The sequence below is a fragment of the Eulemur rufifrons genome, chromosome 16, assembly GCF_041146395.1.
Source record: "Eulemur rufifrons isolate Redbay chromosome 16, OSU_ERuf_1, whole genome shotgun sequence".
Lineage (NCBI taxonomy): Eukaryota > Metazoa > Chordata > Mammalia > Primates > Lemuridae > Eulemur > Eulemur rufifrons.
This window is the reverse complement of record NC_090998.1, coordinates 8,771,247-8,786,276: the sequence shown is the minus strand read 5'-3', so window position 1 is coordinate 8,786,276 and position 15,030 is coordinate 8,771,247. Positions and strand designations below refer to the sequence as shown.

Genomic DNA, 15,030 nt, shown 5'->3' with positions numbered 1-15,030 from the left:
TGGTATTCAGACAAGTTAATACTACTCAACCAAAAAACAATAAACCTGGCCAGGTGAATTGGCTCACACCTGTAATCCCAGCATTTTGGGAGACCAACCTGGGAGGATTGCTTGAGGCAGGAGTCTGAGATCAACCAGGGCAACATAGCAAGCTCTCATCTACACAAAAAGTAGAAAAATTAGCCAGGCATGGTGGCCCACACCTATAGTCCCAGCTCCTTGGGAGGCTGAGGTAGGAGGATTCCTTGAGCGAAGGAGGTCGAGATTATAGTGAGCTATGATCCGGCCATTGCACTCCAGCCTGAGTGACAAGGGAGACTCTGTCTCAAAAAAAAAAAAAAAAAAAAAACCATTAAATAATTAAAAAATAAAAACCTACTGATACATGCAAGAACACAATTTCACAGATTTTACGTTGAGCATGTTGAGTGGAAAAAAAACATATACAAAAGCTGCATAGTATGATCCAATTTATATGAAGTTCTAGAATAGGCAAGACTAATCTGTGCTAAAAAATAATTCAGAGAAATAGTTGCCTATAGGGCTAGAAGAAATGACTGGAAAGGAGCATGGAGAAATTTTCTTGGGTGATGAAAATCTTCTAAATCTTGACTACAGGGTGGTAACAGTTATGATGCATTTGTCAAAATTCATTGAATTGTATACTTAAGAATTGCACATTCATGATTTATAAAGTTTACCCCAACAAGAAAAAACAGAACTTTAAACAAATATTGAACTCCGATTAGTAGACTTACTTTATACAGTGGTGTGGTTTATCAGTTATAAAACTACTTCCTGTGTTTTCTTATGTATGAACAAATGTATAAATATATTGAGTATAATGGGAACCTGGCTCACTCTTGAAAATATGTATATCTGCTGAGAGGGACTAAAGCAATGACACATAGTAGCAATAAACACAACTTGTAATCAGATCTTGGTTTCTCAGTATCATTCTCCACTAAAAGAACCAGGATCCCTTGGAGAAATGACTGATTCTAGGGTAAGAAAAGTACAAGATTTTTTTTTAATTTCTATTTTTTATAATTTTTATTGTATATATTTGAGGTACAAAACATGTTTTGATATATATATTTATATACACACACACACACACACACACACATATACATATATATACACACAGTGAAGTGATTACCACAGTCAAGCAAATTGTTAATAATACATCCATCACCTTATGTAGTTATCTTTCTTTTCTTTTTTTCTTTTTTTGGTGGCCAAGAGAGTACCTAAAATCTACTCTCTTGGCAAATTACCAGTATATAATACAGTATTATTAACTACAGTCCTCATGTTGTTCATGCTAGACTTAGTCATCCTACATAACTGCAATTTTGTGCCCTTTAACCTACATCTTCCCATTTCCCCAACCCCCACCCCAATACTCTTCTGTTTCTATGTATCGGATTTTTTTTTGAGTCCACATTCAACTGAGATCATGCGGTATTCTTCTTCCCTCTGGCTTATTTCACTTAGCATCATGTTCTCTAGCTTCATCCATGTTGAAAAGTACAAGATAACATGGAACATCGTAAGTGTCTAAAAGTAAAGAATGCCTCAAAAAAGGATGGAGAAATGTCAAAAGGATAAAGGAGCTACCATTTAAAAGGCTCGAACTGGTTGTTCAACAGCGGCCCACATTCTCCAGCAATTTCTCTGCCTCATTGTTGGGGTGGGCTGTGTGTTCCTGTGGCCGGAACCGCACCCTCTCCTCAGTCTGAATCTCTAACCTTGTGGTTGGGGAAGGGGAGCATTTCCTTTAAGTTAAGCATTTCCTTAGTAACTCTCCTTCAGCCCTAGAGGTAACAGCTGCTTTTTGTAGTTGCTGCTTCTATATAAGAGAATCCTCTTTTACCCTTTTTAATATTTGATCACATCTTACTAGAAAATAATTCTTTAAATTTTTCCTGTAAAAATCACTTGTATAGTCTTCTGACAATACCAGAACATTTCATTTCTCTTGTATTCCTACCAAAAAAAATGCATACCTAGTCCAGGCACGGTGGCTCACGCCTATAAATCCTAGCACTCTGGGAGGCCGAGGCGGGAGGATCGCTCGAGGTCAGGAGTTCTAGACCAGCCTGAGCAAGAGCATAGACTCTGTTTCAACTAAAAAAATAGAAAGAAATTAGCTGGACAAAATATATATATACATATATAAAAAAATAAATTAGCCAGGCATGGTGGCACACATGTGTAGTCCAAGCTACTCAGGAGCCTGAGGCAGGATGGTTTGAGCCCAGAGTTGGAGGCTGCAGTGAGCTATGATTGTACCACCTACTTCAGCCTGGGCAAGTATAAAGTCCTGTGTCATGGCATTTTACATAATGATAAACAGAACCACCCACAGAGGACGGAGATATGATACTGGAGTGTAATACGAATAAGTATGATACTCGGGGTGATGTTAGACAGCTATTTCAACAGTCATTGTGAAAACTGGGGTGATATGGAGAAGAGGAAAATGCAAACTGCAAAATTAGACACAGGGAGGAGGCTCCCCAGAGAGGAGGAGTCAAACTTGCTTCCCTCTGAATTTCTTCTTTCTCCTTCCTGGGCCTTGTCTCAATTTCTTCCACAAGAAACTGGGAGAACATGGAAAATCAGTTGATTTATTAGGGTGACTTACTATGGTGGTTTTCTTCTGCTTTTAAATTGTTACTATTTGGGGTGGGGATGCAGTTTATAGAATCCAGGCATAATACAAGGCAGAGAAGACACTGCATGTGGGTAAATGGCAGTGTGGGGCTCCCTGGGCCATTTCAGCCACCAGTGCCTTTTTTCCCTCTCTGGACCCTGACTATATCTCCATCACCGTGCTGAGTGCTCTAGGGTAACTGGTTTAGTAACAAGTTGTGAGAACAGGGAGCCTGGCATGCATTAGGCACTTGACAAATATTGTGTAATAAAAAAAAAAAGAAAGAAAAGCATTTTTTAGGACAATTGATTAAATTCTGAATGTGGACTATGGATTAGATAATATTGTATCAATATTACAGTTCCTAATTTTAATAATTATACTGTGTTAATGTAAGAGAATGTCCTTTTTCCTAAGAAATACACACTGATGTATTTAGTGGTAATGGGGAACTTACTCTCAAATTATTCAAAATAAACTTAATGTTGGGGGTGAGGATGAATCTAGGTAGAGTGTGTACAAAGAGTTCTTTGTACTATTCTTGCATTTTTTTCTATAAATGTTATATTATTAAAATTACAAGTTATCGAAAACAAAAAATATATTTGGTCCTTGAAACATATTAAACACGATCATTTTGAAAGGTGTCAATAAAAATTCAAAATTGAAATCTGGTTCAAGGTAACAAATTGAATACATGCATAACAGGTCCGAGAAACTACCGAATAAATTTCAAAAGATCCCTAAGCAGATCATAAACTGTGAAGAGGTAGGATGTGTTTCATAGTGAAACCAGATCAAAATCTGTTACCCCAAAGCTCCTACACAAGACAGGTACAGAGAGGTTATTGTGGGGAATGTGCTTGTTAATAACGAGGCTAGAAAGAAGTAGGCCAGTCACAAAAAAAGAATTGCTAATTTCAACTTTTGCCCCTGGCAAGAACCTTGAGCTCAGTACTCTGGGAGTTCTACCAGAGAGAGCAGTCAGTGGGCACTGAGGCCTGAGAAGTATGGAAATGACCTAGGATGTCTGCATCTGGTTGTAAAGGGAACTAATCCCTGCTTCCACCTTCACAAAAGACAAGTTATTCAATCTACTTAATTGCAAGTCTTGGCCATTTCTCACTTCCAATATGTACACTTCCTTCCCTCAAGCCCAATACTATAGGCAATGACCAAGAGGCAAGATTTCTGAAATTAAAACTTGAATTCACCTAAATTTGAATTCATTTATTGGTGAATTCCATTCTAGAATGGAAGCTCATTGTAACAGGAATTTTTGTCTTTGTTCTCTGCTGTATCCCCAAGACCTATAACTCTGACACATAGTAATTGCTCAGTAACTATTTGTTGAATTAATTGAAAAAAGCAAGTCAGTAAAAATAACTTCAATGCCCAACATTAGTAGCACTGGCTAAGTAGCAAACCATAAAGGTAAATATTATGCAACTATTAAATAGTTTATTTGTAAAGGTAATGACATGTATTTGTAATACATATTTGATGTATTAATTTTTTGAAAAAAGGAAACTACATATTCATGAAGGAAATATACAATCTCCTGGTGAGTTTATACATGACTTTTGCTGTTCTGTGTTATTACAGATTACTTTTATTATTAGGAAGAAAATTATCTTTTAATTTTTTTTTCTGGAGGAAACATGGAACACCCAACTCAGATATGACTACTACCTAGCCCCAATTGAATATACCAATTAATAAACGCAGAATGACATACAATAGGTATAATGTGGTGCTTTGAAAGCATAGATTCTGGAGACTATATACCTAAAATTGAATACTGGCTCCGTAACAATAGCCGTGGGACCCAAAGTAATTTAACCTCTGCTTTAATTTAGTCATCTGTAAAACTGGGATAGGATACTTCCTCATAAGGTTGGAATAAAGATAAAGTGAATTTATACTCGTTTAAAGCACTTAAAAAAGTGTCGGGCACCACAGAGATATCCAGTTGTTAGTTTTTATTATTATTAGATTCAAAACACTGTACTAGCTCTAATGAGGAGAGAGCAATAAATCAAAATTCAGTCCCCATCCCGCGCAGAGCGAGAAAGGCACACATAAAAGCAACGTAGGAGTCAAAGCAGAATGAAAACAAGCTAAAGCCAGGTACAAGCAACAAGCAGGCGTTCAGAGGAACGAATGATTAATTCTGAACAGGCTGAATCCAAGAAGTTATTTATATGAGCAATAGTATTTGAACAGAGTTCTAAGAACGAGTAGGACTTCAACAGGTGCTAATAAGACAGAAGGAAACCACAAACGATCTTAGCAAAGGCACGAAGACTAAAATTGTTGCTCATTCCCCAGGACGCCAGAAAAGCTGACAGGGTGGAAGGTGCAGGGGATGCAAAAAAAAAAAAAAAAAAAAAAAAAAACTTCTGGCGAACAAAGATGGTTGCAGAGCATGTTTATCAAATAAAATGCCACCAGATGGGAAGGAATGATAAAGATAACAGTAACAATAGCAATGATAATTCACCCCAAGAAACACTGAACAAAAGTGTAGTTTAGAAAGCCGGAACGCACACGACCCCACCGTTCCGCTACTACCCTCTAGATGCCAACAAATCGAGACAAGACTCGGAGCCGGGACACGGCAGAACAGCGCCTCTCGCAGGCAGCGAACCATCTGGCAAAGTGGCGGAAGGGAGCCGCTTTCCGCAACTTCCGCTTCCGCCGCCCGCCCCCCCTGTACCCTCTGTAAGCGGACCTATCAGGGAGCGGGCCTGGCGCGTGACCCCGCGTTGCCGGGGTGCGCGAGCCGAGAGGCCCCGGAGGCGGGACTAGGACCACATTGGTAGAAAGGCGACGAGAAAAGGCGACACTAAACTTAACAGTCTCGATAGTGATTGGATTTGCTGTAACAGGGGCAGAGCTAAACTCCCTAGGATACTGGCCAATCGGCGTTTAGGATTGTCAGGGAAACCAGGAAGGGAAAGGGGCGAAATGGTTCTGCGGTCACATGCCGAGGGGTCTAGTGGGAGGAGCAGTTGCCCAGCGGCCTGTTGGCGCTTCCTGTTTCCGGTTCCCGGAGTGGAGCACAGCGAGGCGCAAGGGGGAACGCTGGCCGCTGACACGAGCTCTGGGACCGGGGTCTGCGGCTGGCCCCTCGCTGGCCCCGTCTCCCAGCCCCAGGCAGATATTCCCCGGGGGATTCTGAGCTTTGGCTACTCCATTTGCCTGCGCCACGTGAGTGTGAGGGGCGTGGAGGAGGAGGAGGAGGCGGGCTGGGCTGCTGTCACACCTCGGCATCTGTGACAGTTGCCGAAATTACCAAATCTCGCTTAGACCTGGTTCTAGCCAAAGATCGGGCTAAGAAGCCCTAGGGCAGAATGGAAGCAGGAGTCGTGAGGGCGAGAAGTTATGGAGCCCCGAAAGGAGTGAGGGAGAAAGGACTTCCAAGTCCAGAAAGAGAGTTTACGATATTTGGAAGGCAGGGAAAGGAAGATCGCTGGGCAGGGAGTCCGTTTGAGGTGTTACTGGAATTACCTGTAGAAAGAATTTCGGCCTGCATCATGGAGAGAGGTAAAGTGGCATCATTTGGAGAAGATATGGATATAAGCAGTTGGAAAGTCAGGACACTACACAGAGCGAAGTTTCCTAGAACCTTGTAAGAGGTTTGAGGGGGATGCGAGTATTGTGTTTGAAGAGTGGCTAACAGAGGAATTATCTTGTGTTCCTTGCTGTAGGGAGCTTCCGCCTTTGGGACATAGAGCTACTTCTCTGAGGCTACTTCTCTCTTGAGTTTCTTCAACGTTGGGCCTTTTAGCCAGTTGGGGCTGCTCTTCTAAAAGTGTAGGCTGCTGGGGGAAAAAAATAAGGGCTCCTACATCAGAAATGAGCCAGTGGGAAGAAAGTGGAGTTTCCATTGAAAAATGGAAAATGACCATGACTAGTCTTGAGTCTTGATGGGGAAATGAGTGCTACAGAGGCCCAGTGGTGTAAGTTGCTTCCCAATTCCTGGCTTAGTCAGTGGCCATCCCAGTAAATGAGAATTTTTGAGCACTGGCAAATAGAGCTGTCGTTATAGAATGAGAAAATTGAAGGGGATTTTTCAAGATCATAAAATCCTCCTTTCCAAAACATCTAGACAAACGCTTGTACCTTGAGAATCTAATTGTACTACTATATTAAAAGGGACTGTCCAGCACTTGCATTTCATACTCTTCCTGATTGTTGCATCTGTTTGTTTATCAGAAGTTTTACAGCAAATATCTTTATGCCATGAATCGTCCAAGTTGCCCCACTAACTTCACACGTTTAATATTTTTATAATCTAGGGCAAGTAACATCACAAGTAACTCTTTAAGCGTCAGTTTCCTTATATTTAAAATGGGAAAAATTATACCTAACTTGTCTGAGTTGTGAAGATTAACATAGTCTAGGTAAAGCATCCAGAGCATATGCCACTGAATCAAAGAGAAGCAGCTTAATTTATAGCCAAACCTTAAGCAGGAAAGACAGAAGAATACTGTATAAATTTTTTCTCATCCTAACTTTTTGAATAAGCAAATGAAAGTTTGACTCGGCTAACTGGCTGCAAGGTGTTTAACCATCCATCCCTTCCCAATTTTGTGAGATTCTTTGTTCTAGTTTAGGAAAAGAAATCATCAGCTGTTCACAGATAAAGAACTAACGCTGAGACCAAAGAGCACAGCCTTCTTTGTGAGCATTCCTCCAGAAAACTAGTCCTGGAAAAAGAACATCTTGAGAGCCCAGAATGTTGACATTTTAAGTTAGTTAGATCCTGAGAGAATATAAGGAAAGTGGCATGCTAAATCAGTCTAACAAAAGGAGCATCCTATTTCTATTTAAGCTGGTCAACTTGTGTGTTGGGCAATGGGGTAATTTAGGGAAAGTGGGAATTTGAAGTCTGAGTTCTTTATTTCACCTCATATTCAGTGAACTGTGTGAGGAGTCACTTCCTCTTTGCTTCTTTGTCAAAAAAAAAAAAAAAAAAAAAAACAGCTTTGGCTGCCTACTCTCATCCCCCAAAAACTATAATGAAAGGAGATATATATGTAGTGGTTAAGTGTAGGCCATGAGCTCTGGGAGCCAGACTTTCTCACTCCACTAGCTGTGTCTCAGTTTTCTTCTCTGTAGGGTTGTGGCGTTAATTAGTTAATACATGTTAAGGGCTTCAAATAGTGCTTGGCCAAAGGCAAGCACTATGTTAAGTATTTCCTACTGTTGTGGTTTTGGTGCTTTCAATGTGTTATGGGAGCCTTAGACCTCTTGGCTATGATTATTCTGTGGAAACTCCTTAATATTACTGTAGTGAATTGATGTTTGGGGTACACAAAGTCAGACAGACAATTTCCCAAGCATTTGTTGGCCTAGTGGAGTGTGGGAAATAGAAGGTCGAAAGTAAGTTTGTTTAGGGGAATACAGAAAGTACATTAGGGGTTAGGGTTAGAGCTTCCATTTTCCCATCTTTGTATTCATTAGTACCCATAAAATTCTGCTTATTTCAAGTTTTATGTTCTAAAAATGCAATGGAGTCTGTGGACTAGCATGAAAAAGAAATAGAGGACTTTAGAGAATATTCAAAACAAAGTCCAGACTTGTGGTATTTTATTATTATCTAAGTGAGAAAAGTTTAGAAGAGTTAAATCTTTGTATCAGGAAAATTAGAGATACTGTTACGGAATAAACAAGTAGCAATGGCCTGAGGGATTATTGACGGATACCAGAATGAAGTCTTTCAAAAGAGTAAATATGTGTGTCTTGGGTATGAAGATGGATTAAAAAAAAAGAAAAGTTTGAGAAACAAAGCAGTGTTTCCATTCCTAGAGCAGTACAAGCAGCAGGTGACTTGGATTTACTAAATTGTAAAGTGGCTTCGTGATTCCCAAGGGTTGTCATCAATTTGGTGTGTGGACAGACAACTGTACTTACTGAATATCTAGAAACCCTTGACATTTGTGAGCTGTAGAAGCTGAGGTGGGTTTTGGGAGACTTCTTCAAACCACTCATTTTGGCCTAGTGAAATGTCTTCTTCCTATAATGTAAACAATTGAATGATTTTTCAGAGAAGATGGAACATTGAAGTAGATAAATGTCAGCTTTTAGGTGCAGTGGCTGTTTCCCTCTAAAAGAATTCATCATTCTTGTGAATATGAACAAAGGTGGTCCTGAATATTGATATGAAAAGTTACACCTCAAAGTATTCAAGTTTCTTTCTCTATTTTAAGTTTCTTTCTTAATAACGTCCAACTAGGCCTTATCAGGTGTCTTAAATTGTAATTTGAATGTTTTCTTAGGACAGGCCACTGGTTTAAGCTGTATTTGTGAACTTGTATTAAACTTTGCATATTGAGATATCTCAATCTAACTTTTCACCAAATAGTAAAGAGGCAAGGATGGCTCCACCTAGGCTATCATAATTAATTTTTTTTTTTTGTTCTTTACCTTTTTTCACCCCTATAGTTCGTTCTGAAGGATTCACCTATACATTAGACTAAAAACAATATATAAATGAGATTTCTGCTACAGGTGCTCATGTCACAGTGACATTAAAATGTACCATTTGTTGCGTATGACAAAGAATCTTGTATTTTCTGCCTAATCAAAATACCATTCATTTATTACACATTCATATGCTTTCTTTCTTTCCCTTCTCTCTTGATCCTACCTGCCCTCCCCAACACCCAAAAGGATGTTCCCCTTCCACAGCTGCTGGAGGATTGGACTCCTACTGCTGCTACTTCTGGCTGTGGCAGTGAGAGAATCTTGGCAGACAGAAGAAAAAACTTGCGACCTGGTAGGAGAAAAGGGTAAAGAATCAGAGAAAGAGTTGGCTCTAGTGAAGAGGCTAAAACCGCTGTTCAACAAAAGGTAAATGAAAAGAACCTTAAAGGGCTTGAGAAAATATTTGTATTAAGGAGTCTTTTCCTCTTAGTGATTTCATTTCAGTATTACTATGGAGGAATACATGTATAATAAGCCCCTCTGGGAGAGAGTTCTAATCTGAACTTTAGCAATATTGATCTTATTTGGCCATGATACTTTGCTCTCTTTTACAATACAGAGCAAATTCTCAGCCCAGTTTTTGTAATAGTTGCAGTGTACAGTTTTCTTGTCTTTCACAGAAGAGTCGCTTTTCCAAAACTGAATCCAAGAGACCAGCTTGTAGAAATTCAAGCATTATTTGATACCTGCATATAATAGGATATTAGAAGTATCAGTTAAACATGTTTAAGCCTATACATGTCATCATATGTGTCAAGAGTCTTCAGATATATAAATCTGAAGGTGATCCTTAAGAAACAAGGATGTATCCCATGAACGTGGACCCTTATTCATGGGGACATTGTAGCTAACACTTTAGCCTAGCCGAGAATGGGCATTCTAAAAGTATCTAGTTGTCTTGGGTAGTGTATTTTAATCAATCATGGTCAACAATAAGGATGTCTGTCTGGATCATGACTATCTAATAAATCAACAAATATTATTAGACATTTAACTATGACATCAGAGAAGTAAATTGAGCACAAGTTTATTTATTTATTTATTTATTTTTGCTTAAGGGAGGGAGGTGGGGCTGTTCTTCCTGAGGCTGATAGCTAGTAGATGACTCTCTTTCTTCTTTCTTTCCACTTCTCTTTACAGCTTTGAGAGCACTGTGGGCCAGGGCTCAGAAACATACATATACATATTCAGGGTGTGCCGGGAAGCTGGCAACCATACCTCTGGGGCTGGCCTGGTGCAAATCAACAAAAGTAATGGCAAGGAGACAGTGGTTGGGAGACTCAACGAGACTCACATCTTCAATGGAAGTAAGACTCCTCTGTTGATAAATTGATCCCAAGTCAATCCCTCTGACAATCCTGTATGTCTTGGCCTTTCCCAGTTTCTTCACTATGTCATGTGTGGCTCAGCACACCTGAGACTAGACCACAGGATGCCTGGTGCCACAGCTTGGGACATTTATGCATTTAAAGTTAGTGAAAAACTTATTCAAAAAGAAGAATCTAGCTAGAATTCTATGGCCTAGAATCCTTTTATTCACCCAAATACTTAATGAGTTCCACACTAGGCTTAAAAATACCAACCACCACCATTTCTCATCAAGTTAATCAGCATTTGCCAGTTAAATTTTAAGAGAGAAAGCTTTTTTACAATTTTTTACAAACATTTCCCCACTGATTTGATATTTCTCAAAAGTCATATCATCATATTGCTTGAAAGGACTATGTGAGCATCTTCCCATAGCAGATAATAACTAAATATCCAGTGCAGCTGTTTACTCCTATAAAGAAATTTTAAAAATAACATAAAAGAGTTTGAGACTAGGGGTCATATGACTAGGTCCTGGACCCAGCTCATCCTATTTCCTAATCTTATGACTTTGAAAAATCATTTCGCCTTTTTTGACTTGTTTTCTCATATTGCAACATTGGAAACAGAATCCTTACCTTATTAACCTCAAAATTACTGAATCAAATGATATTTTGCAAAAGAACTTTGAACACAGTAAATACCAAAGAAGAGAAATGCATTTCAATCTTAAAAATAATCCACTTTGAATTTATTTTTGTCTAATTTTAAATCTTAGACAGGCTTCCCTCTGCTGCCCAGCAATTGTATGGAACCTTTCTTTTGCTTTTAGCAGGTGTTCAGAAAATGTGAATTGGTGTTAAAGTATGGATCATAATTGTTTTTGCACCATCAGTTGCCTACCTTTAATGTGGAAAATTAAGATTATCTTTACATGGATATCTGATTCTCAGTGGTCTTAAACAAGAGAACATAAAGCTTTGTAAAGAAGCAAGTTTTAGCTTGACGTTTCTGGTATATACAGTGCATAGTTATGAGTTATTTTAATTATAACCAATTTCACTGAATTCCTCAGTTCCCCTGTGCCATACTACCCCAGTCTGCCTCTGCTTTTCCCCCAGCTCCATTTTCCTTGTCCCTCCTCAGGTAATTGGATCATGCTGATCTATAAAGGGGGTGATGAATATGACAACCACTGTGGCAAGGAGCAGCGTCGTGCAGTGGTGATGATCTCCTGCAATCGACACACCCTAGCGGTGAGGCACCTTGGGCTATAGGAGCCTAGAGAGGACTGACCTGCGGTGGGAGACTATCCAGAGGGGACAAGATACATTGGGATGGACATGAGAACTCCAGGAGTTTAGTTTTTTCCTGTGTCAGACACGCATCTTCCATCTTCCATGGAAAAGAGGCTACTGAACCAGGAGAAAGCATATCAAATGTGTTTTGTTGTTGTTGTTGTTGTTTTTTGAATAAGAATCAAAAGAAAACTTGACCACATAAATGTTGTATTCTGTCCTCTCATCATCAGGACAATTTTAACCCTGTGTCTGAGGAGCGAGGCAAAGTCCAAGATTGTTTCTACCTCTTTGAGATGGATAGCAGCCTGGCCTGTTCCCCAGAGATCTCCCACCTCAGTGTGGGTTCTATCTTGCTTGTCACGTGAGTACTCTTTCTTTTTTTTTACCCCTTATCAGTACAGCCCTTCCTTTTTTGTTATTTTGAAAGTCAGTAACTACTTGATGGTACATGGGCACAAATTGTATGTGTGCGTATGCACGTTTATACTGTAATTGGGGAGGATGACTGTGTGTGAAAACCCTGACTGTAAAATATATCTGACTTTGCAAGTTTAAAAAAAAAATGAGATTTAATCTTTAGTTCACAATAAATATTTGCATTTGGAGGTGCTCCTCCCCCCGCCCCCAAGGACTGGACAATTTTTAATACTATGCCATTAGATTATTAGAACTTTTAGAGAAATGGAATCATATCCCTAATGGTGATTATTCTTGGCTGTAAGTCAGAATTACACAGTCACATTTTTTTTCCTGAGCCTTTGCTTTTCTCACACTGACAGCACTCTAATTGGTTTTCTAAGGATGCTACCAGCCCCCTTTTTCATTTAACATCACTACACATTTTTTTTCTTTTACACAGAACATAGCTTAGGAAACAGCTAACAATGAATCTAGAAGTTAGCCTTAGTGTCTGAGTTTTACTGTTTCTCAGTTCTTAACTATAGCTGTCTGTCTTCCTCCACAGCTTTGCATCACTGGTTGCTGTCTATATCATTGGGGGGTTCTTATACCAGCGACTGGTGGTGGGAGCCAAGGGAATGGAGCAGTTTCCCCACTTAGCCTTCTGGCAGGATCTTGGCAACCTGGTAGCAGTAAGTAACCGGACAACTAGCTGAGACTGTAGCCTGTGTGCAAGGTGGGGTGACAGACCATCCTGGTTTGCTCAGTCTGAGAGGTTTCCTCGGACACAGGACGTTGGGTACTAAAACCACAAAAGTCCCAGCAAACCAAGATAGTTGATTGCCCTGTTTCCCCAAGATGGAATTTAGTCTAATCCTTGGATATTTGAGGTTTTCTCTTCTTTATCCCTGGAGAAAACCAGTTCTTGCCACGTTTCTATAGACCGTAAATGTACTTTGTCTTACCCTAAAGTTGGATATTCCAGATGATCATTCCTTTCTTTTGCTTTTTTCTCCTACAGGATGGTTGTGACTTTGTGTGCCGTTCTAAACCCCGAAATGTACCTGCGGCCTATCGTGGTGTGGGGGATGACCAGCTGGGGGAGGAGTCAGAAGAAAGGGATGACCATTTATTACCAATGTGATTGCACTTTAAATGTCCAGCCTCTTCTTCAGTCCCCCAAACCAAAGCATACTCAGCCAGATTTCTCAAGCAGCCTGCATTCTGGCCTCTCATCTCACCATTACTACTGCTCTTGCTTTCCAGTTTGCTTTTGATTTGCATCCTTTTCTCACTAATAGAACTGCCTACCCTTTGTTCCCTATTTACTGTTTTTTCTCCATAAAGGTACAGTCGGAAGACAGAGATAATATAATAGGGCCTATGAAAACAGAGGATCTTGCACTCTTGGTATCAGAAGGTACAAGTAAAATAGGTATAATGGGCAGAAGGGTGTGGCAGGCTCCCTAGCCCTTTGTTCTTTAAACACATTTTCAGGCCAGGCGCGATGGCTCACTCCTTTAATCCTAGCACTCTGGGAGGCCGAGGCAGGTGGATCGCTCAAGGTCAGGAGTTCGAGACCAGCCTGAGCAAGAGCGAGACCCCGTCTCTACTAAAAATAGAAAGAAATTATCTGGCCAACTAAAATATATATAGAAAAAATTAGCCGGGCATGGTGGTGCATGCCTGTAGTCCCAGCTACTCGGGAGGTTGAGGTGGTAGGATCGCTTGAGCCCAGGAGTCTGAGGTTGCTGTGAGCGAGGCTGACGCCACAGCACTCACTCTAGCCCGAAACACATTTTCACAAGTTTTTCAGACACTGGATTTCTTTAATTAAAAAAAAGCAAGGAAGCATTATTTATACAGGTTTGATTGCTTTCATGTTGTTACTCTGTACCCTACAGTAGTCTCTTGAGAATCTGGTAATTTCTTGCTGCTTGGAACTACTTTGCAGTGATTACTTGGTTATAATCCAAGTATTCCCATTTGCTCTGAGCCTGGAGAGGTTCTAGACTTGCTTCTCTCACCTCTGAGATTAGGAAAGGAAAAATGTGAACTATCCCAACTACAGGATTATAAAGTACCATCACGTCACTTGTTGGCACTGGGGTGACTTTATAGCTGGAATTGGGTCCTGGATTGTGGGCTTGTGGTTATCAGTCCACATAGAGCCAAAATGCCTAATTCAGTCCATCGGAAAGGGACACTGAAACTGATCTCCGTTGCTACAGAAGTTCCAGAAAAGGGAAGTCTGTTTACCTTGTGGTGATCTTGATGGTTTTCTCCCATTTGTAGTAAAAGCTGGCAAAGCTTTTCTTACTCCCATTTCCCTCTACCAATATTTCTAAACATACGTTGCACTTTCTTCGCAGGCATGGTTTGGGCTTTTGTTTTGTTTTGTTTTCCTCAATCTTTTGGAAAGGGAATGGACGCAGAAGTGGGACATCTAGGGCTCTGCTCTGGATGTGGAATGCTGCTGCACCTGTCCCTTCTGCTGGCTCAGGGAAGTCTCTTCTTGCCCACATTGCTGTGGAGAAAGGTTTTTAATCCTCTGATGCTTCCATCTTTCTGTTTAGGCCATGTGCCCAGAACCCTGGGCTGATCTTTCTGTAATAGTGAACCCCTGGGCCACTGAAGAGTAACATGGCTCCACTGGACACAAAAGAGGGATGGAATCAATAGGCAGGAGGCCTTTTATAAGCCTTTAGAAAAGAAAATTATTTCATTTTTGGACTTTTCAATACTATTGGAATGATTTTTTTCTTTGTAAACAGGGAAAATAATGTTACAAAAGCATCTTTTTTGTTATCTCTTGCATCCCCCTACCCCACACCCTGGTGTTTTAAACTGAAAACAAAAACACCA

At 40.2% G+C, this 15,030-nt stretch overlaps 1 protein-coding gene across 1 annotated transcript; it reads left to right on the top strand.

The window, feature by feature from the left end:
- Nucleotides 1–5,698: 5,698 nt before the first annotated feature.
- On the top strand, nucleotides 5,699–15,014 carry M6PR (mannose-6-phosphate receptor, cation dependent). Its single transcript, XM_069491161.1, has 7 exons — nucleotides 5,699–5,875; nucleotides 9,344–9,523; nucleotides 10,298–10,464; nucleotides 11,612–11,721; nucleotides 11,997–12,127; nucleotides 12,731–12,857; nucleotides 13,187–15,014. Exons 2-7 carry the CDS (start codon nucleotides 9,345–9,347, stop codon nucleotides 13,307–13,309), a joined length of 837 nt encoding a protein of 278 aa, XP_069347262.1. The 5' UTR covers nucleotides 5,699–5,875; nucleotide 9,344; the 3' UTR covers nucleotides 13,310–15,014.
- The last annotated feature ends 16 nt before the right edge of the window (nucleotides 15,015–15,030 follow it).

Excerpts from the sequence above, each read along its gene's own strand:
- M6PR (XM_069491161.1), top strand. The coding sequence starts at position 9,345 with ATGTTCCCCTTCCACAGCTGCTGGAGGATTGGACTCCTACTGCTGCTA. Across the intron at positions 9,524-10,297 it reads AAACCGCTGTTCAACAAAAG|CTTTGAGAGCACTGTGGGCC; the intron begins GTAAATGAAAAG and ends TTCTCTTTACAG. Across the intron at positions 11,722-11,996 it reads GCAATCGACACACCCTAGCG|GACAATTTTAACCCTGTGTC; the intron begins GTGAGGCACCTT and ends TCTCATCATCAG.